Here is a 22,367-nt window from a genome sequence, read left to right as displayed (position 1 = left end):
AGCATATCGGAAGCCGGAAGCGGGTGCCGGGCCGCCGGAGTCTCGCGCGCTCTGCGCTGTCCCGCTACGACCGGCCGGGCCCCACGATGGCGCAGGAGCCAGCGCTAGACGCCTCCGCTCCTCAGGCCCTTCTGGACGTTCTGCTCCAGAACCTCTACGACTTTGGTGAGTACGGGCCTTCGGAGCCCACGTGGAGAGCGGACTTGAGCAGCCCGGAACTGGGCCGACCTCCGCGACTAAAGGTTCTTGAACGTCGAGCACCTCTCAGCTCGTCCGACCCGGTTCTGACAGTGGGTCCCCCACTCGCTTCTGTCGGAGATCACCCTCACCCGCGACCGGAGTCTGTTGAGCGTTTTTTATGAATTAAACCTCCTAGCTCGTCCTTCGGTGGGGACCGGCTTGCGTGTCGGAAGCACCAAGGCTTTCAGACTTACCGGGGAGGTGTTCGCAGGACCTCGGGCTCTCGAAATAGCACCCCTTTCCCCTGAATCGCTTTCCTCCGGGAAGCCCCCTTTCCCCACGCACCCCCCAGACTCGCCTGACCCTCGGGCATTGGTGCCACCTTGTCATGTGGGGATCTCATCCTTCGGTGTGTCCCCTGCCAAGGACTTCGGGGGGCGGTTTCACAGGAAGCTCTTCATGACCTGTCATCCCTAAGTTGGCTGACTTATGTTCTCTTTCTTTTATCTTGACTGGGGAAGAGGAAGATAAAAGAGCTTATCGTTAAAGATTGGCAACTCCTGGCACTTGGGTAGGGAGACCGTTACACACACTCTGAAGAATTTGCCCCAGGGAAGGTGACATCCTTTGTTCCTGCACCAAAGATAATCGTTAGGCATTAGTGCCTTTAAAGGCCAAACGTATTTCTTAACTTTGTAGCGTGATGTTGCTATTTTATTTTGGAGCCATTGCTCAAAATTCTAAGCTCATTACACAGTAAAAATAATAGCTAAAATCGTATTGAGAACTTACCATACACTCCATGCTTTGCAGGTATATACTCGTTTAATTTTCACAACAATCCTATGAAATAGATGTTGTCATTAATACCATTATTACAAGACAGATCCCATTATTGTAGAAACAAGCACTAAAGGTTAAAAAACTTGAAGTTCACCCAGTTAGTAATTTTCAGAGCTTGGGTTCCAAACCCTACACTCTCTGGCTCCAACCCCTGCACTTGTTATCGACTTGAACTGTGGACAGGGCATCTCTGTGCCCTTGGGAATGTCGGAAGACAGAGAAGACTTAGCCTCCGACCTTGAGAAGTCCTAGAGGAAAGGACTATTCTGCAAAATCCTAAATATAGGTTGTGTTAACACAGCCTGGAAATTATGCTTGGAGCTCTGAAGGCATGGGCTGTATCTACTCATTTGTATATGCCTAATGCCAAAGGTTAGTCGACTCTTAATACATATTTACTGAATAAAAGACTGAGAAAATAGACAAACATAAATAGCTAATGTTTGGAGAGCTCTGTAATAGTCATACTGTCGGTGAGTCGTTAGGCCTAGAGTTCTTGTCAGAACCTTCAGGTGACTGGTCAGAGTTTGAGCAGCTGAAACAAAGGGGAGGTGTGGAGATTTAGTTGAAAGTAAAGGCATTCGAGTTAAGCCAGTTGTCTTAGGTTCATCTTAATTCATAACCGTGAAAGGAAATAGGAAGACCGCGGTCCCCACCTGTAACCCTAGAAAGTGTTAAAAAGAAACACTGGGGCTTCCCTGTTGGCGCAGTGGTTGAGAGTCCGCCTGCCGACGCAGGGGACACGGGTTTGTCCCCCGGTTTGGGAAGATCCCACATGCCGCGGAGCGGCTGGGCCTGTGAGCCATGGCCGCTGAGCCTGTGCGTCCGGAGCCTGTGCTCCGCAACGGGAGAGGCCACAACAGTGAGAGGCCCGCGTACCGCAAAAAAAAAAAAAAGAAACACTGGCTGCAGTTGGCAGATGTACTAACATTTTTATTACAAAGTGTGAGCCAACAGGGACTACCAGTTTCTGGGGTATTGTGATGATGACACGTACAGTCAGGACCAAGGTGAGGACTAAAGTAATTGTGCTAGTAAGAGTCAAAGACGTAAATATAGTTACCTGGGAAAAGCTGACTGTGCACTTTGGATTCTATAAATTGTGCAAATACGACCCTCTTGGAAGAAAAATAGTTTTTGTCTTTGTGTGTATTTCTGCATGTTTATAGCTGTGGCACATGTACACGTGCATTCGCGTGATTTGGTATTAGTGATAGCTAAAACACAAAATGTTTATTTTTCCTTTTGTGTTTGAACAAACAGGAGAGACGGAAGATGAAGCAGAGCAGAAAAGGATCAGAAAGAAAAGAGAGAAGAAAAGAGATATGGGGACCCCAGGGGCCTTGGTTGCAGAGCCAGATCTCCAACCTGGATCTCTTGTCAGAGGCCAGAGGAAGAGTGCTTCCAGCTTCTTCCAGGAACTCCAGGAAGAGCTGCAGGGTGTTCCCGCCGTGACCCCTGGTGGTTTCCCTTCAGGACCTGTAGTCTCTAGTTCTGCAGTAGCCCCCTCTCCCCTGAGGAACGACAGGGAACCAGTAGAAGTGGTGGAATTTCACAGCAGAAGTAGAAAAAGAAAACAGAAGCCCGATCAAGACGAGAACACAAAGGTAATGAACTGGCCTTCGTGGTGAAAACCCTGATATTGTCCTGCCACTGTTCTAGGCCCTGGGAACAAAAGGCCCTGGGAACAAAAAAAGAACTGCTTTCTCTCAAGGAACTTACATTTTGATGGAAAGCAGTGTGACTGCTGAGCAGCAACCTCAGGCTGAACTTGTAAGTCTGACTCAGAATTCAGCCTCTGAGAGAGGCATGGGTGCTTATCCAAACTTTTTTCACAAGTTTTTGTCCAATTCATTGCAGTAATCCAGACGTCACGTATCTGTTGCTTTCCCCATGTCCTGTACACTTTTGTCTGTCATAAAAAGGAAGAGGATTGTCTTAGTTTCCTGGGGCTGCTGTACAGAAATGTATTATTTCCAGTTTTGGAGGCCAGAAGTCCAAATCATGTTGTTGGCTGGGCCACGCTCCCTCTGCCGGGGGAGGGTCCTTCCTTGCTTCTTCCAGCTTCTGGCGGCTGCAGAGCTCTGGGTTCTTCCTCTGTCTTCACATGGACTTCTTCCTGGTATCTGAGTCTCAACTCTCCTGCCTTTCTCTTAGAAGGACACCCGTCATTGGATTTAGGGCCACCCTAAATCTAGGATGGATCTTATCGTGAGATCCTTAACTTAATTACACTCCAAAGATGCTTTTTCCAAATAAGGTCACATTTGCAGATTCCCGGGGATTAGTGCATGGACATTTCTTTTTGGAGACCACGATTCAACCCACTACAAAGACAGTTAGGCTTGCGTATTCTTGATGAACATGTGAACACGTGCTAGTGACTGGTGTTTACCACATCTTTTCTAGAATTTAGTTAGTACTTTATGTCAAGGTCACCAGCATCTCTTCCTCAAAGATTATTAATGCATTCTGTAATCATATCTACCTTTATTTTAGGATTCTAGGTCAGCTTTCCAATTCTTATAGTATCCAAATACTGGGGCAATGGGAACTGTTACAGGCAGACCAAGAAATGGATTCCATTGGCCCTTGCAGCCAGAGCCCCCAAACCGGCCAGCCAGGGAGCTTCCAGAAAGACTGGTATTACCACAGAGTACCGCAGTGAGCCAGACATATTAGTATTTTCTCTGTGTGCCATGATGTGAAGAAGGTTGGAAAGCACTGTTGTGCAATACAATTATGTGTTTGGAGAATTTAACCGATATAAAGCATCTAGGCACCCTCCCTTGTTTCCTCAAAGGTCTCGGTCTTCACTTTCTGCTTAGACTCAACTCGTGTTCATCTTTCTGGAATAGAGAGTTTTCTTTCTAATAGAAAGGACAAAAAAGTTGGCATTGAATGAGTCTGCATCTCCCTATCTCTTAATAATGGAACATGTGTAGCAGGCTGTTATTCTTCTTTCTGCTCCAAAGAATCCCTTTTCATTGTAGTTGGCTTTTCTCAGGAACCTCAACTCGTTTTACATTTTGGACTTCCTCAACTTGATGAAATTTTTAGCTTCCTTGGTGGTTCTCCCCTTTTCTTTCTTTCTTTCTTTTTTTTTTTTTTTTAATTGGAGTATGATTGCTTTACAATGTTGTGTTAGTTTCTGCTGCACAGCCAAGTGAATCAGCCATACGCATACACACATCCCCTGCCTCTTGGACCTCCTCCCCCAAGCCATCCCACCACACTAGGCCATCAGAGAGGACCGGTCTGAGCTCCCAGTGCCTTACAGCAGGTTCCCACTAGCTAGCTATTTTACACATGGTAGTGTATTTATTGTCAAACCTAATCTCTCGATTCGTCCTACCATCTCTTTCCCCCCATATGTCCACATGTCCGTTCTCTACGTCTCCCTTTCTATTCCTGCCCTGCAACTAGGCTCATCTGTACCATTTTTCTAGATTCCACATATATGCATTAATATACGGTATTTGTTTTTCTCTTTCTGACTTAACTTCACTCTGTATGACAGACACTAGGTCCATCCACATCTCTACAAATGACCCAATTTCATTTCTTTTATGGCTGAGTAATATTCCATTGTATACATGTACCACATCTTCTTTATCCATTCATCTCTTGATGGACACTTAGGTTGTTTCCATGTCCTGGCTGTTGTAAATAGTGCTGTAGTGAACATGGGGGTACATGTGTCTTTTTTTTTTTTTTGCGGTACGCGGGCCTCTCACTGTTGTGGCCTCTCCCGTTGCGGAGCACAGGCTCCGGACGTGCAGGCTCATCGGCCATGGCCATCGGGCCCAGCCGCTCCGTGGCATGTGGGATCTTCCCGGACCGGGGCACGAACCCTTGTCCCCCACATCGGCAGGCGGACTCCCAACCACCGCGCCACCAGGGAAGTCCCTACATGTGTCTTTTTGAGTTACGGTTTCTCAGTAGTGGGATTGCTAGGTCATATGCTAGTTCTATTTTTAGTTTCTTAAGGAACCTCCATACTGTTCTCCACAGTGGCTGTATCAATTTACATTCCCAACAGTGCAAGAGGGTTCCCTTTTCTCCACACCCTCTCCAGCATTTGTTGCTTGTATATTTTTTGATGATGGTCATTCTGACCGGTGTGAGGTGATACCTCATTGTAGTTTTGATTTGCATTTCTCTGATAATTAGGGATGTTGAGCATCTTTTCATGTGCCTCTTGACCATCTGTATGTCTTCTTTGCTGAAATGTCTATTTAGATCTTCCACCCATGTTTTGATTGGGTTCTTTGATATTGAGCTGCATGAGCTGTTTGTATATTTTGGAGATTAATCCTTTGTCTGTTGCTTGATTTGCAAATATTTTCTCCCATTCCGTGGGTTGTCTTTTCATCTCGTTTATGGTTTCCTTTGCTGTGCAAAAGCTTTTAAATTTAATTAGGTCCAATTTGCTTATTTTTGTTTTTATTTTCAGTACTCTAGGAGGTGGGTCATAAAAGATCTTGCTGTGATTTATGTCAAAGAGTGTTTTTCCTATGTTTTCCTCTAAGAGTTTCATAGTGTCCAGTCTTACATTTAGGTCTTTAATCCATTTTGAGTTTATTTTTGTGTATGGTGTTAGGGAGTGTTCTAATTTCATTCTTTTACATGTAGTTGTCCAGTTTTCCCAGCACCATTTATTGAAGAGGCTGTCTTGTCTCCATTGTATATCCCTTTGTCATAGATTAGGTGACCATAGGTGCGTGGGTTTATCTCTGGGCCTTCTGTCCTGTACCATTGATCTATATTTCTGTTTTTGTGCCAGTACCATACTGTCTTGATTACTGTAGCTTTGTAGTATAGTCTGAAATTGGGGAGCTTGATTTCTCCAGCTCTGTTTTTCTTTCTCAACATTGCTTTGGCTGTGCGGGGTCTTTTGTGTTGCCACACAAATTGTATAATTTTTGTTCTGATTCTGTGAAAAATGCCATTGGTAATTTGATAGGGATTGCATTGAACCTGTAGACTGCTTTGGGTAGTATAGTCATTTTCACAGTCTCAATTCTTCCAATCCAGGGGCATGGTATATCTCTCCATCTATTTGTGTCATCTTTGATTTCTTTCATCATTGTTTTATAGTTTTCTGATTACAGGTCTTTTGCCTTCTTAGGTAAGTTTATTCTTAGATATTTCATTCTTTTTGTTGTGATGATAAATGGGATTGTTTCCTTAATTTCTCTTTCTCATATTTCGTTGTTAGTGTATAGGAATGCAAGAGATTTCAGTACGTTAATTTTGTATTCTGCTACCTTACGAGATTCATTGATTGTTCTAGTAGTTTTTTGGTGGCATCTTTAGGATTCTCTATGTATAGTATCATGTCATCTGCAAACAGTGACAGTTTTACTTCTTCTTTTCCAGTTTGTATTCTTTTTATTTCTTTTTCTTCTCTGATTGCCATGGCTAGGATTTCCAATACCATCTTGAATAATAGGGGCGAGAGTGGACATCCTTGTCTTGTTCCTGATCTTAGAGGAAATGCTTTCAGTTTTTCACCATTGAGAATGATGTTTGCTGTGGGTTTGTCATATATGGCCTTTATTATGTTGAGGTAGGTTCCCTCTGTCCCCATTTTCTGGAGCGTTTTTTATCATAAATGGGTGTTGAATTTTTTCAAAAGCTTTTTTTGCATCTATGGAGATGATCATATGGTTTTTATTCTTCAGTTTGTTATATGCTGTATCACGTTGATTGATTTGCGTATATTGAAGAATCCTTCCAGCCCTGGGATAAATCCCACTTGATCATGGTGTATGATCCTTTTAATGTGTTGTTGGATTCTGTTTGCTAGTACTTTGTTGAGGATTTTTGAATCTATGTTCATCAGTGATATTGGTCTGTAATTTTCTTTTTTGTGATATCTTTGCCTGGTTTTGGTATCAGGGTGATGGTGGCCTTGTAGAACGAGTTTGGGAATGTTCCTCCCTCTGCAGTTTTTTGGAAGAGATTGAGAAGCATAGGTGTTAACTCTTCTCTAAATGTTTGATAGAATTCACCTGTGAAACCATCTGGTCCTGACTTTTGTTTGTTGGAAGATTTTTAATTACAGTTTCAATTTCATTACCTGTTCATTGGTCTGTTTATATTTTCTAATTCTTCCTGGTTCAGTCTTGGAAAGTTGTACCTTCCAAGAATTTGTCCATTTCTTCCAGGTTGTCCATTTTATTGGCATAGAGTTGCTTGTAGTAGTCTCTTATGATCCTTTGTAGTTCTGCGGTGTCAGTTGTAATCTCTCCTTTCTCATTTCTAATTTTATTGATGTGAGTCCTCTCCCTTTTTTTTCTTGATGAGTCTGGCTAAAGGTTTATCAATTTTGTTTATCTTCTCAAAGAACCAACTTTTAGTTTCATTGATCTTTGCTATTGTTTTCTTCGTTTCTATTTCATTTATTTCTGCTCTGATCTTTATGATTTCTTTCCTTCTACTAACTTTGGGTTTTCTTTGTTCTTCTTTTTCTAGTTGCTTTAGATGTAAGGTTAGATTGTTTATTTGAGATTTTTCTTGTTTCCTGAGGTGAGCTTGAATTGCTATAAGCTTCCCTCTTAGAACTGCTTTTGCTGCCTCCCATAGATTTTGGATCGTCGTGTTCATTGTCATTTGTTTCTAGGTATTTTTTAATTTCTCCTTCGATTTCTTCTGTGATCTCTTGGTTATTTAGCAGCGCAATGTTTAGCTTCCATGTGTTTGTGTTTTTTACAGTTCTTTTTCCTGTAACTGATTTCTGATCTCGTAGAGTTCGTCGGAAAAGATGGTTGATACGATTTCAGTTTTCTTAAATTTTCCAAGGCTTGATTTATGACCCAAGGTGTGATCTATTCTGGAGAACGTTCGGTGTGCACTTGAGAATAAAGTGTATTCTTCCGCTTTTGGGTGGAATATCCTATTATAAGTATCAATTAAGTCTGTCTGGTCTCTTGTGTCATTTAAAGCTTGTGTTTCCTTATTTATTTTCTGTCTGGATGATCTGTCTATTGGTGTAAGTGGGGTGTTAAAGTCTCCCCACTATTACTTTGTTACGGTTGATTTCCCCTATTATGGCTGTTAGCATTTGCCTTATGTATTGAGGTGCTCCTATGTTCAGTGCATAAATATATATACTTGTTTTCTTCTTGCATTGATCCCTTGATCATTATGTAGTGTCCTTCCTTATCTCTTGTAATAGTCTTTATTTTAAAGTCTATTTTATCTGATATGAGTATTGCTACTCCAGCTTTCTTGTGATTTCCATTTGCATGGAATTTCTTTTTCCATCCCCTCACTTTCAGTCTGTATGTGTCCCTAAGTCTGAAGTGGGTTTCTTGTAGACAGCATATATGTGGGTCTTGTTTTTGTATTCGTTCAGCCAGTCTGTTTCTTTTGGTTGGAGCATTTAATCCATTTATATTCAAGGTGATTATCGATATGTATGTTCCTATTACCATTTTCTTAATTGATTTGGGTTTGTTTTTGTGGGTCTTTTTCTTCTCTTGTGTTTCCTGCTTAGAGAAGTCCCTTTAGCATTTGTTGTTAAGCTGGTTTGGTGTTGAATTCTCATAGCTTTTGCTCGTTTGTAAAGCTTTTGAGTTCTCTGTGAAATCTGAATGAGATCCTTGCTAGGTAGAGTAGTCTTGGTTGTAGGTTTTTCCCTTTCATCACTGTAAATATATTCTGCCACTCCCTTCTGGCCTGCAGAGTTTCTGCTGTGAAATCAGCTGATAACCTTATGGGGATTCCCTTGTATGTTATTTGTTGCTTTTCGTTGCTGCTGTAATATTTTTTCTTTGAATTTAATTTTTGTTTGTGTGCTTAATATGTGTGTTTCTCCTAGGGTTTATCCTGTATGCAACCCTCTGTGTTTCCTGGACTTGGGTGACTATTTTGTTTCCCATGTTAGGGAAGTTTTTGGCTATAATCTCTTCAGATATTTTCTCAGACCCTTTCTCTTCCTCTTCTTCTTCTGGGACCCCTGTAATTCGATTGCTGGTGCATTTAATGTTGTCCACAGGTCTCTGAGACTGTCCTCAGTTCTTTTCATTCTTTTTTCTTTCTTCTGCTCCCTGGCAGTTATTTCCACCATTTCATCTTCCAGGTCACTTATCTGTTCTTCTGCCTCAGTTATTCTGCTATTGATTCCTTCTAGAGTATTTTAAATTTCAGTTATTTTGCTGTTCATCACTGTTTGTTTGCTCTTTAGTTCTTCTGGGTCCTTGTTAAAAGTTTCTTGTATTTTCTCCATTCTGTTTCCGAGATTTTGGATCATCTTTACTATCATTACTCTGTATTCTTTTTCAGATAGGTAGCCTATTTCCTCTTCATTTATTTGGTGTTCTAGGTTCTTACCTTGCGCCTTCACCTGTAACATAGTTTTTGTTGTCTCATTTTTATTTGTGGGTGGGGCTGTGTTCCTGTCTTACTGGTTGTTTCGCCTGAGGCGTCCAGCCCTGGAGTTTGCAGGTAGTTGGGTAGAGCTGGGTCTCGGTGCCGAGATGAGGACCTCCCGTCTCCGGGAGGCTTCACTCCAATTAATATTCCCTGGGGTCTGAGGTTCTCTGTTAGTCCAGCGGTTTGGACTCGGCCCTCCCACCACAGGAACTCAGGCCTGACCCCCAGCCTGGGAACCAAGATCCTGCAAGCAGTGTGGCACGGCAAAAGAAAAGGAAAAAAAAGGAGTGGTACAATAACAAAGCATAAAAAAGAAAATAAAATTAGATAAAAAAATACATTAGGAAAAATAAAAATAGAATTGAAACAGCTACAACAAGGTAAAACAGAACCACAAGAGAAAAAAGAAAAAACAAAGAGGAAAAACAGAAAGGCCGGGAAGGGCCTTGGCTATGGGGGGGGCAGAGCTTAGGGGGGGAGGGGTGGTGGGAGGTGGACCTTAGGTGGGGGAGGGGTTTAGGGCGGGCCGGAGCCTCAGGCTTCGCACCTGAACTCTGCTGGGGGAGAGGCAGCGTGGCCCTAGGGGGCCTCCGGAGTGTGCAGTTCTGGGGTTTGGAGGTCGGGCCCTCGGTGACGGTGTGTGGGTGGCGCTTAGGCTCAGCATAGCTGGAGGGCGTCTTGGAGTGGGTGTAGAGGCGGGGCCCCGGGTGGGGGGCAGGGGCGGGGCTTGGGCTCTGTGCTGCCGAGGGAGGGCGGGGGATTAGGCCCTGGAGCCCAACAGGCTCCTTGGCGCCCGAGTGGGCAGGGAGAGCGCTGGCCGCGCTCCCTTCCGTTCCTCCGCTCCCCTGAGGGTCTCCCCTGTCAGTGCTGAACCCCTAACCGTGGGTGGGCTCCGTGGAGGCGGGGAGGGGAGAAGGTATGAGAACTCCTTCCCTCCTCCAGCTGCCCCTCAGGGGTGCCGGTCCTGGAGGTCCGGCCTTTACTTCTGCTCCCCCTTCCCCCCCAACTCCCTCAGGACCCGCGCGGCTGGAGGGGGCCTCGGTGGGCAGAGGATCAGGCCCGGGATCTCAGCTGGCTCCCCGGGGCCCAAGTGGGCAGAGGAAGCCTGGCCACGCTCCCTTTTGATCCTCTGCCCACCCAACCGTCCCTCCCCTTTCCCCTCCGGGCGTGGGATCCCTTCCCCTCCCCCAGCCGCCCCTCGAGTCCAGTCCCGCCTCCACTTCTCCTCCCCCTTCACTTCCCCGCATGCCCCACGTTCTGCCCGGTCGCTGGGAGTTCCTCCTGTCCCCTTAGGTGTCCTTGGTCCCCCACCGTTGCCTGGTAGGTGCCCTAGTTGTGCGGAGACACAAACCCCGCATCCTCCTAGTAACGCCATCTTGACCCTTTTCTCCTTTTTAAAGTTTATCTTCTGAAAATGTGAATGTGTCTGGCTAAGGAGACAGTATATGTGAACACAGTAAAAACACATACGCCCATAAAAAGACTTTAGAATGTTGACATTGCAACATATAAATAACTGCAAATTAATATAGAGCTAGTTGTTATGGCATATCCTGGGTATAGGGCATGTCAGGCAAAGGATAGACCATTGGAGTAATTAAGACACATAGTGCTCTGCTAAGAGTTTGTGCAACATGGGAACAGGTACATGTGGCCCCTGCTCTCTGAAGACTTACAAGTCACCGTAGGACAGTGCAGACATGGGGTCCGCAAAAGTACGTGATCAAATAATGACAGCCTCCATCTTTGAAGTTTTCTTTTTATTTCTGTTTTCCTTTTATTTCTCCATTTATGTGGCTCCCCCCACTAGTCGAGTCTCCATGTGAGTTCCTGTTGCCCTCTGTTGTCTGAAGTATTCTCGAGAACACAAGAGGTGCTGGCAAGTAAATGACCTTCTTTTCCCAGAATTTAGGCTTGTGCAATAAACAATGATTAAACTACATAGTGTATTGAAACAGATTTTCGTAGGTGTGATATGACGATTTATAATAAGAAATATTAAATATTTGTCCCTGTTTCTGGCACAGAGCTCCTAAAACCCTTGGAATTTCTTAAGAGATGAGAACAGTAAAGGTGTCTTTTGTTGTGTTAGTGAAATGACTTGGAAAGCGTCCTTGAATGGGGACTGGTTGCCAGGAGAACCAACCTTGTGATTAGAGAACCTATGCCCTGACTTCTGGGGAGGGCAAAGGGGCTAGTTGCCAGTGGCCAACGATTTACTCAATTATGCCTATGTGATGAAACCTCTGAGACTCCAGAAGGACGGGGTTCGGTTTGGAGAGCTTCCAGGTTGGGAGAGTGGAACCTGGAGAGGGTGTGGAAGTTCCTCGCCCTTCCCACGAGCCTTGCCCTCTGCATCTCCTCCATCTGGTTGTCCCTGAGTTATGTCCTTTTAGAATAAGCTGGTGATCTAGGAGGTAAACGGGTTTCTTGAGTTCTATGATCCACTCTAGCAAATTAGTTGAACCCAAGGAGGGGGTCATGAGAACTTCCAGTCTGTAGGCGGTCTGTTAGAAGTACTACAGGTAACAACCTGGGCTTGCATTTGGCCTCTGAAGTGGGGACGGTATTGTAGGACTGAGCCCCTTCACCTGCGGAACCTGTGCTGTCTCTGGTAGATAGTGTCAGAGTAGCACTGAACTGTAGGACACCTGACTGTGTGGGACCGTTGCTCCCATGTGTGGGAAACCCTTCCCCCTGCATCGGAGTTGTTGACCAGAACCCCTTTTAATGGACTTATCTGGGAACTTGGTCACCATTTGTTTAATATTTTACCCATTTCACATAGCTGACCTACAAGTGAACTTCCTGATCATGTCCCATTTGTAAAGCTCTATAGATGTAGTCTGCCCAGAAATCTTATTCATTCATTTATTCCACAAATAATTGGGTGCTTACTCCTTGCCAGGCCCAGGAGATCCCACAGTAAACAAGGTACAGCCCTCTTCTCTCATGGAGTGTATGGTTTACTGGTGGGTTGGGCAAACCCTGGATAAATTAATATCAATAATATACTTAAAAAGAGCTATAAACCCTCTGAAGGAAAGATACAGGGTCCTGAGAGTAACAGGCAGAACTTCCTTTAGAGCCAGTGGTCAGAGGTGTCTGAGGAGGTGACTTGAGGCTGATGCTCTGTTGCAGGGTGCTGGGGAAGGAGGGAGCAGAGTAATGCAGGGGAGGGAAGCTGCCTTGCAAATGCCCTGAGCTGTAGAGAGGCCTTCGGGGTTCCAGGAGCCAGAAGACAAGGGGGAGGGGGACGGAGGGGGGAAGGTGTGGGCTGTTGGAGAGACAGGCTGAGGCCAGCCCGCACCAGGCCTCGGAGACATGGGGCCTTTGGAGTTAGTTTAAAGCACATGGAAAGCCACCAAAGGATTTAAGCAAGGGCATGAAGTGATCTGATTTATATTTTAAAAAGATGGCTCTGGCCCCTGCGTGGTAAATGGATCATAGGTGAGCAGTAGCCAGAGGCATGAGGGGACCGAGTGAGGATTACTGCAGGGGTCCAGGTTCAAAATGGGGTGGCCTGGACTTGTGATTTGAGGATTGAGTGGATGAACTCACTCTTTAATGAGTGCAAGGCTGCCTATAAGGAAGAAAATTCCTGTGCTCTTAAGAAATGAAAGGGTCAAGTGTAGCTTAAAATGATCCAAGGATTGTCTGGCCTTCAGAGGTGTGTCTGATCGATGTGATTGTTCCACCCCTAACACTGGTCCATCTCATGAACCTTATGGCCTCCACAGAAAAGAGACAAGAAAGATATAGTAGAAATAATAGAACAGTGTACTGTAGGTCAGAAGGGACGCCTGGATCCTGTGGCCTGGACTGAGGTACACATACACTGCTTCTGAACATGTAAGGAATTGCTGAGTAAAGATTTACCAGTATTTCCTGAGTGCTTACTGTGTACTAACCGTGATTATTTACATTCATTAACTAGTTCGGTATCTCATTAGGTCTTCACAGTGTGACCTGTCTTCATTTCGCAGAAGAGGTTGACGCCTAGAGAGGTTGAGCTCTTTGCCTGCATTTAAGCAGGTACCCCACCATCCCATATCTGCAGTTCCAAAACCCCAGAGCTTTGGAAAGCACAAGCTAGGTTGCTTTTTTAAGTTTGGCGCAAATTTATTTGGCAGTAAAACCCGACCTGAACTGAAGTGAGGCTTAAGAGTTATTTCTGTTGGTTCCATTGGGCGTGAATATTCATGGGCATTGCTGCAGAAACGTGAATGCGCTTAATTATGGGTTGCTGTCTTGGACAGTATTGAGTATATTCACAGTATCACCATCTGAATTGTCTCAGGGTTCCAGATGAAGGATTGTGGATGTGAAATAAGTGCTAGAGCTCAGGTTCAGACCCCAGACTTTCTGGCTTAAAAGCTGTGTGCCCAGCTACTACACAAGCGAGAGGGAATGTAGGTTAGTTAGGCTGTTTGTCTCTTGAGGAACACAAGTGTACTGCACCTGAAGCGTCACTAGACATAAAGACATTCTGTCAAGTTATTGCCCCAGGTTCTTGTTTTTTTTTTTTAATGTTTATTTTATATTATTTATTTTTGGCCACGCCCCATGGCACATGGGATCTTAGTTCCCCGACCAGGGATCCAGCCTGCGCCCTCTGCGTTGGAAGCATGGAGTGTTAACCACTGGACTGTCAGGGAAGTCCCTGCCCCGGGTTCTTACTGCCCTCATAATCTCTGCCGTACCCCAGGGCTGCCCTGAAGTCCATCACCCTTTAGCTGTACCATGTCCCCTAGTGTTTAGTATATCGAATGTCAGATAGGTATTAAGAAGAAAGTAATCTAATTGAAATAATTTACGCTCAAGAAGATATGAAAAAATTTCTCAATATTCCCAGAACTGCTGGCATAATTAAAAAGAGAGTGTTTATTTACCCAACTCTTCTCTAATTGGACAAAGTTTGGACAGGGTAACTAATAGAAGAAAAATCTTACCAGTGCAGGAGAAAATACTTTTGGTCAGCAAGTCAGCCCATGAGAAAGTTCACTGAGTCTGGTACTCAGTCTGAGTCTGCTTCTTATAGCTTGCTTTCTTCTTCACTACCTGACAGACAAGTTCTCACAATCTCCAAACGTTTCTCTCTCGCGCGTATGGGACAGTGAGGCTTTATCAGTCAAGATGGGTGAGACAGTGGTTCCATAACAAGTAGTCCCTACATCTCAGTAGCTTAAAGGCAAAAGTTCATCTTGTTCTCATGTTACGTGTTCATCAGGATTGTCAGGGCAGACGGCTATGATCCATGCCGTCCTGTTCTAGGGACCCAGGGTGATAGGGGCTCCACCATTTGGTGGAGAAGGGGAGTTGATGAAGCCTTTTTTTTTTAAATTTATTTTTTATTTTTTGGCTGTGTTGGGTCTTTGTTGAGGCGCGTGGGCTTTCTCTAGTTGTGGCGAGCAGGGGCTACTCTTTGTTGCAGTGCATGGGCTTCTCAGTGCAGTGGTTTCTCTTGTTGCGGAGCACGGGCTCTAGGGCATGTGGGCTTCAGTAGTTGTGGCTCACGGGCTCAGTAGTTGTGGCACACGGGCTTAGTTGCTCCACAGCATGTGGGATCTTCCCAGACCAGGGCTCGAACCCGTGTCCCCTGCACTGGCAGGCGGATTCTTAACCACTGCACCACCAGGGAAGTCCTGATGAAGGCTCTTAGAGGTTTCATGTGGAAGGGGCATGCTTCCGTCTGCTCACACTTTGGCCAAAACAAGTCATGTAGCCGTGCCTAACTTCAGGTAGGCAGCAAAGCCCAGTTCTCCTGTGAGCCTAGAAGTGGAGGAGGACCCAGTATTACCTGTAGGCACTAGTGCCCCCTACCACAGTAAGGGTAGGGGAAAGAAGACAGGGGAGACCACTGATTATTTCTAAATGCAGGTGCTGCATTGTGAATACTGTACTAAAGTGGTTTTAAAGCTAAAAGTAGAAATTAAAGTTAAGGTAGTGGTGGGGATCATGCTAATAGACTCAGCATCATGATAATTATCCAAGAATTTTTTTCTGTAAAGAAGGATCTGTTGCCGAACCAGGTCCATTTGCCCGACGTGCAGCAAGCCAGACGCGTAGATGCTGAGGTTTACAGTTTATTCAGGAGGCAGCCAAGTGAGGAGATGGGAGAACAAGTCTGAGATCCGCCTCCCAACAGCGAGGGGGCTGGGGTCTTTATGGGATAAGCATGGTGGTCTTAGGAGTGGGGAAGGGTGATCGGAGGAAGGAGAAAAGGTGAGGTAATCGGTGTTCTGTGCAGGCGTATCTGGGTCACAGGCGTCTGTGTTCAGAATGGAGGTGCTCAGCGTGATCGGAGCTTTCTGGCCCCTGACCTCAAAAGGCCCTTCCTCGGACACCTGCGCAGGCCCATTTTAGGGCTGATGACCTGGCCAGCCTTAGCCAGCTCGCCCTGGGCAGGAGCTGACTCCAAATTCCTGCAAAACAACTAGGCTACGAGAAGCTGGGTAGGTATGCAGTTAAAGAGAGGGGAAAGGAAAGAACAAAATAACTAAAGCGAGCTTAACCAGTGAAGGCAGGTTACAAGCAGAAGGGTTTTAACAAGCCATTCCCCTGTCTATTGCTCTCCGCACAGACCCTGCTCCTCCGAGCCAGAGGCCAGGACTGCTTTTCTAGATGCTGCACGGCCGGGATGACCTGAGGTTGAGTAGAGACCGCTGTCCTTGGCCAGATTTGACAATAGTTTCCTTGAAGTCTCAAACTTCTGGTCAATTCTATGGATTGGTAACCACAGCCAGGGGATATATTGATGCAAAGAGTCACATATTTTGATGGCATTTCCAGTATCATTATTTTCTGTGGGGAATTATAAACCCAGTCTCCATCATTTCTAGAAATCTGATGTTCCTGAAAGAAAATTTCAACTCAAGAGAGTTTAAGAGAGTTAGCCATTATTCCAATGGCTGGATAGGAGGGAAGAAAAGAGGGAATTCTTTCTCCCTCCCTCCCTCCCTCCCTTCCTTCCTTCCCCTCCCAGCTTGTGGGATCTTAGTTCCCCGACCAGGGATTGAACCCCGGGCCATGGCAGAGAAAGCGCTAAGTCCTAACCACAGGACCGCGAGGGAATTCCTGAGAATTATTTAAATATGACCTTTCTACCCTCTTAAAATTCTGCTCAGTTATCCTTTTCTAAACCCCCCACCATACTGAGTTTCCCACATTTGGTGTGTGAGATACAGGCATTGTTCTCTCTCTTACTCTCTTTTCTTTTTTAGTTTCTCGTCAGTCTTTTCTTAAACTTTGAAACCTTAAATTTATTTTCTCCATTTGTCTTCCATTAGCTGTTAATTAGGCTTCTGTGCAACAAGCATGTATTATTGTTTGCTATTTAGGCATCTGGGCCAGTTTCAAGGCTTTTAAAAACATGAGTATGCTCTTGGTGTGATGGATGCTATAAGGAACAGATGACCTTAATAAGAATGTTTTCTTTTTCTTTTCAGACCAAAACTAGTATCCTCGAGAAAGATGTGGATGTACAAGAATTTAACTTAGAAAAGGTACGTGCTTTGAAATTCTTAATTTTTTCAGCTTTGTAACAAAAATGCATATGTTTACATGTTGTCCAATGGTTGGGGAAATGGTGAAGCACATCACACTACATTTACTTGATTCAACATTGTGCAGTCGTTTAAAACATGTCGGCTTTGTGACTACAGTGTCAATGATACGATGGTAAGTAGGAAAAGCAAGGATGTGTGTGTTCTGTGGTTGTGACTAGGCTTTAAAAATGTGTGAGAGAGACTTCCCTGGTGGTCCAGTGGTTAAGACTCCACCCTCCCAATGCAGGGGGCCCGGGTTCGATCCCTGGTCGGGGAACTAGATCCCACATGCATTTCACAACTAAGAGTCCATGTGCTGCAATGAAGGTCCCACGTGCCGCAATGAAGGTCCCACGTGCCGCAACTAAGACCTGGCGCAGCCAAAATAATACATAAATAAATAAATAATAGTAATAAAAATTTAAAAATAATGTGTGAGAAAAAAGACAGGAAGTAATCCAGCTGCCAAGAGTGGGTATTGGTGACGTTTTCTCTTCTACAATATGTTTTTAAAGAAAGAACATGGACCTGTGTTTGAAGCTGCTGTGATAAAGGGTTTCCACGTGTGAGTAGATGTATTTGGGAAGGTACTTTTAGTTGTTGCCTTTATGGGTAGTAGCTTGTTTTAGGGCACATCCTAAAGTACAGCAGAGCTCTGCGGGTCACCCTCGTTTTGTCACTAATTTGTGTGGAGATAAGTCTTTGCTTCGACTGCCTGCATTCAGTGTGGGAGAATGGCGTGGGGAGGTTATGGACCTTTGTGAGAGACTCCACAAGGCTGCTTAAACCACACCGTGACAGCACTCTTGCGAGGTGTAGCCCCTGCAGGTCCTCCATAAAGTGCTGGGCATGTAGCCCATCGTGTCTGGCAGGCAGCACTCCTAGGGCTGTGTTTCCTCTGTGGAGTTTCTGGAAGGCACTTGAGCCTGACTGTGCTTTGTGTCTGCAGGCTCGTTTGGAAGTGCACCGGTTTGGGATCACAGGTTATGGAAAAGGAAAGGAGAGAGTCCTGGAGCAGGGACGCGCCATTATGCTGGGCGCTAAGGTGAGGGCTGCTTCTGCCTCCCACCCACAGACGGGGTGCAGCAAAGGGGGGCGCCCCGGGCAGGGCAGGGCGGGGGCAAAGGCCAAGTCAGAAATGATGCTTGGTGTCCTTTCTCATTTCAGCCTCCCAAAAATAGTTATGTGAATTACAAGGTTTTGCAGGAGCAAATCAAAGAAAAAAAGTCTGCAAAGGAAAAAGTAAAGAGAACGGTAGGTGTGATAGCCTTTTCTTAAACTAGAACAGAAAGGTGGTTGCAATTTGCTGGACCCCGCTGCTTGGAAAGCAGTCTAGACAGCAACAAATCTAGAGTTAGATGACTGTTCTTACCCTCTCTTCAAGTCAGCTACATTTTGTGATACCAGCCACATAATCTGACTTATTTACCTGAAAGGTTTGCTTTGAAATAGCAAACTCCTGTTCAGGTACTGGGAGCTACTTTGACCTTTTCCCTATATGCAGTCTTTTTTTTTTTTTTTTTTTGCCTTTTACATTGTATAGAACACACGGGCTTCTGAAAAACCACAAGGGGAATAGATGTTATGCTCCCTCCCTTTTGCCTAAAATGGAAGATTTGACATTTCTCCTGTCTGTTTTCTCTGAATGGCCTTTCACAGTCTTGAAAGGGTTTTAGGATGAAACTTTGTATAATTAACATGCCTACTTGAAAAAAATATTAAAAATAAATGATATCTCTGTGGCTTTTGGTCACAAACCTCTTGCCTTTTTTTTGAATCTCCATTACTGATACATATGTTTTCTTTAATTGTGAAATCAGGCCCAGGACACAGATATTTTCAAGAAAAAGAAGAGGAAAGGACAGGAAGACAGGTGAGTGATACCATCAGGTACTCGGGTAGAATGATTTGGATAAATCCATTGGTTAGTTCTGAACATGATACCTTGAATTGATGTGGTGTTTCAAGCCTGATACAGTGGTGCACTGTCTCTCCTGATCCTAAGTCAGCCCTTGAGGGGGGAGACAGGATTCAGTAAATTGTCCAAGATCAGACAACTCCCTCAGGATTGAACTAGGAACCTTCTCCAGTCTCCCATTTTCAAAGACCAGACATGTGCAGTGACTAGTGGAAAAGCTGAGGCTGACTTTTCCAACAAGACCTCTGTCCCCTCCTAAGAGCGCCTGTGCTGCCTGCACTTGCATGACCACATGAGGCAGAGCACCGTGGTTTGAGTAATGGAGCGTTGATTTTGTGCCTTTCTGCTTGCTTCTTAGCTTTTGCTCAAGTACCTTTTTCTCTCTCCTCAAATTACTGTTTCGAAATCTACTTTTGTCTTGAGCTTTTTCTTGGACCCCTAGCGAGCTTGCACATGCTGGAAGGTGGTCATCTCTTCCGGTTGTGTGGTCTGTCAAGGGCCCACTGTGCGCCGGCACATAGGTGTCTAGGTGTTGGGCGCACAGCCATGATCACGCTGAGAGTCCCCGCCCTGGAGGAGCTTATATTTTAGGGAGGGAAACACAGCAAAACATCTAAACAGATAAGTAAGGGCATGTCAGGTCCTGGCAGGTTTTGTGAGGAGGTTGAAATAGTGCATCGTGAGAGAACGTCACTGAGGGTGGGCTGGTGTGTCGTTCTAAGGAGGCCGCATCTGAGTCGAGAACTGAGTGGGGAAGATCCAGAAAGATCTGGTAGCTGAATATTCAACGTGGAAGAAACCAGTGCAAAGGCCCTAGGGCAGGAGGCAGTTGGCATGTTCAGGGACGCAGGAAGCTAGTGGTGCTGCAGTGGGGCGGGGGCCTTGCATGGGAGGGGCCAGGAGGTTGCAGGGCCAGACCTCGGTGGCCTGGTTGGTGGTGCTGAAATCCTTTTGTATAAGCTTAACTATAGTACCTTCCTCTCACTTTAAATGTAGGAAATCCAAAAAGAAGAAATCGGCTCCCAGTATTTTGTCAAGTGGACGGATTGGGCAGGTTGGAAAATTCAAAAATGGGACACTGATTCTGAGCCAAGTTGATATCAAAAAAATAAATTCTTCCAGAGTGGCTAAATGAAGTACTTTATAAAATAAAGAGAGAAATGGCAAAGGCCAGTGTGCTGAAACCGGACCCTACACGACTTCCAGATTATTCTTATTTATTTCATATTTCACAGACTACTCTTTTATTTTAGGGAACAGAATCAAATTGAAATAATAAAATTTCTATCTGCTGAAGTGTCTGATTTTTTTTTTTTTTTTTGGTGATAACCATGTTGGGCCACAACTGTAATGTGAATCTGAAGTAAAACTGAAACCGTGTAACTCAGACTGGGACTTGAACCCACAGGCTTCCAGCTGAGGTCACACACCTGGTCTCAGGACTTCATGAAGCTCAGGGTCTTGGTGTCTCATCGCAGAAAGAATTCAGCGAGAGACAAAGTGACAGATGGGTAACAAGTGGATTTATTTAGAGACACACACTCCACAGACATTGTGGGCCATCTCAGAAGGCGACAGTGGCACCAGGGTCTGGGGTTGTCCGTTTTTATAGGGGTGGGTCATTTCACAGGCTAATGAGTGGCAGGAGTATTCCAGCTGTTTGGGGGAAGGGGCGGGGATTTCCAGGAACTGGGCCGCCGCCCTCTTTTTGACCCTTGTGGTCGCTCTTGGAACTGTCATGGCGCCTGTGGGTGTGTCATTTAGCTTGCTGATGTGTTACAGAGAGCGTATACTGAGGCTCAAGGTCTAGTGGAAGTCGACTCGTCCGCCATCTTGGACCCATTTGGTTCTAATCAGTTTATGTCGTGTCCTCAGCCTATGTCATTCTTTCAAAGGTTGTGCCCTGCCCCCTTCCCTCCTGTTTCAAAACTATTGAGGAGAATGTTTTAATATTCTCCATCAAGGTTCACTCGAGTTTCACTTTCACTGGTGTTTTGTGCATTTGCTTGTAGATATTTCATAATTTTACGGATTTGTAGATGCTAATAATTAGCTTAAAATTGCTTTTTAATTTTCTAAAAATGATTTAATGTTACTATATCATCAAAGAACTAAGAATGTGATCGTTTGTCAGTTGTTTTGTGGGAAAAGCATTTTCGATTTTCAGCCAAAGTGTATCAACTCTACTTTGTAAGAACTTGTATAAATAAAATACAACTTTTGTGGTAAAAATGACCATGACTATTAAATAACACAACAGATGAGTTAAGCAAATGTTATCTCCTTCTAAGTCATCACCTGGGGTAATCATACGTATATTTTAAAATAATATTGCCCTTGTTGAAAGTGTCTGGAACTTCTCAAAGCTTGTGGAACTTTAAAAAAAAAAGGTCTTCAATTTTTTTTTGTTTTCAGTGCCAAAAATGGAGATCCAAGCCTAACAAATAATAAAGTTTTGGTGAAAACAGAGGGGTACTTTTCACTGCTGGCTGACTTTCTCAAGCGACTCATACATTGACTCTGAAGGCATTGCCATTGTTCAAAACATGCTTTGAATTGAAGCAAGATTGGTAATGTTTTATTAAGTGAAAACACTGTCACTGTTTTATTTTTCAGGTTCACTTTGAAAGGCAGTGTTCGTTAGCGTGTATATTCTGGCAGTTTTTAAGAGGGACTTTTTAAAAAAAAAATTTATATTTACTTTTGGCTGTGTTGGGTCTTCATTTCTATGCGAGGGCTTTCTCTAGTTGCGGCAAGCAGGGGGCCACTCTTCATCGTGGTACGTGGGCCTCTCACTATCGCGGCCTCTCTTGTTGCGGAGCACAGGCTCCAGACGTGCAGGCTCAGCGGTCATGGCTCACGGGCCTAGTTGCTCCGCGGCATGTGGGATCTTCCCGGACCGGGGCTCGAACCCGTGTCCCCTGCATCGGCAGGCGGATTCTTAACCACTGCGCCACCAGGGAAGCCCAAGAGGGACTTTTTAAGAAGGTGTAGAAGATCCTAAATATGGCAGAAGCCCTAGGAAAAATCTCAGGAGCTGGAAATAACCTAGTGGAGTGGGCACCGGCCCAGTGTAACGCCCTCTCTTTATCTGCAGGGAGCCGGGATACCTCACCTCACCGCCCATGAGCTTCAGTGGCTCCGATAACTGAGCACTTGGCCCGACTCAGGAGCAGAGCCCCAGGCTAGTCAATTCTGGAAAAGCACGCAAATCCCTAGTGTAAATTGCTTTCCTTGTTTTCGTTTCACCTCTTAAATACTTACAGAGCAGTTTTGTGACCACGGGGTGCTCTGGAAGCACTCAGAGGTCTAGAGGCTACGAGCAACCTGCACGGTAAGGACTGATGATCACACATAAGACTGTGCTTTTATCTCCCTGTTGGTGAGGCTCCTTCCAGCAAGGTTAGCAGCAGAGAGAAGTGACAATGGAAAACGGTTCTCCGTGGAAGACAAGGGTCGTCTGGCAGCAGCCACAGAGGGAGGAGCCCTGGCCTGGG

The 22,367-nt window shown here is 45.0% G+C and overlaps 1 protein-coding gene across 1 annotated transcript; it reads left to right on the top strand.

The window, feature by feature from the left end:
- The first annotated feature begins 27 nt into the window (after window positions 1-27).
- On the top strand, window positions 28-21,323 carry C16H1orf131 (chromosome 16 C1orf131 homolog). Its single transcript, XM_060126464.1, has 7 exons — window positions 28-165; window positions 2,287-2,630; window positions 16,854-16,910; window positions 17,902-17,997; window positions 18,120-18,206; window positions 18,773-18,825; window positions 19,867-21,323. Exons 1-7 carry the CDS (start codon window positions 87-89, stop codon window positions 20,003-20,005), a joined length of 855 nt encoding a protein of 284 aa, XP_059982447.1. The 5' UTR covers window positions 28-86; the 3' UTR covers window positions 20,006-21,323.
- The last annotated feature ends 1,044 nt before the right edge of the window (window positions 21,324-22,367 follow it).

This window comes from Lagenorhynchus albirostris, chromosome 16 (genome assembly GCF_949774975.1).
Source record: "Lagenorhynchus albirostris chromosome 16, mLagAlb1.1, whole genome shotgun sequence".
Classification (NCBI taxonomy): domain Eukaryota; kingdom Metazoa; phylum Chordata; class Mammalia; order Artiodactyla; family Delphinidae; genus Lagenorhynchus; species Lagenorhynchus albirostris.
Note: the sequence above shows the minus strand (reverse complement) of the source record. Positions and strands in the feature narration are given on the sequence as shown.

What these genes read in the sequence shown, in the direction of transcription:
- C16H1orf131 (XM_060126464.1), top strand. Translation starts at nt 87, where the DNA reads ATGGCGCAGGAGCCAGCGCTAGACGCCTCCGCTCCTCAGGCCCTTCTG. An exon ending in CCAGAACCTCTACGACTTTG is followed by an intron (nt 166 to 2,286) that starts GTGAGTACGGGC and finishes TTGAACAAACAG; the next exon opens with GAGAGACGGAAGATGAAGCA. An exon ending in AAGAATTTAACTTAGAAAAG is followed by an intron (nt 16,911 to 17,901) that starts GTACGTGCTTTG and finishes TTGTGTCTGCAG; the next exon opens with GCTCGTTTGGAAGTGCACCG.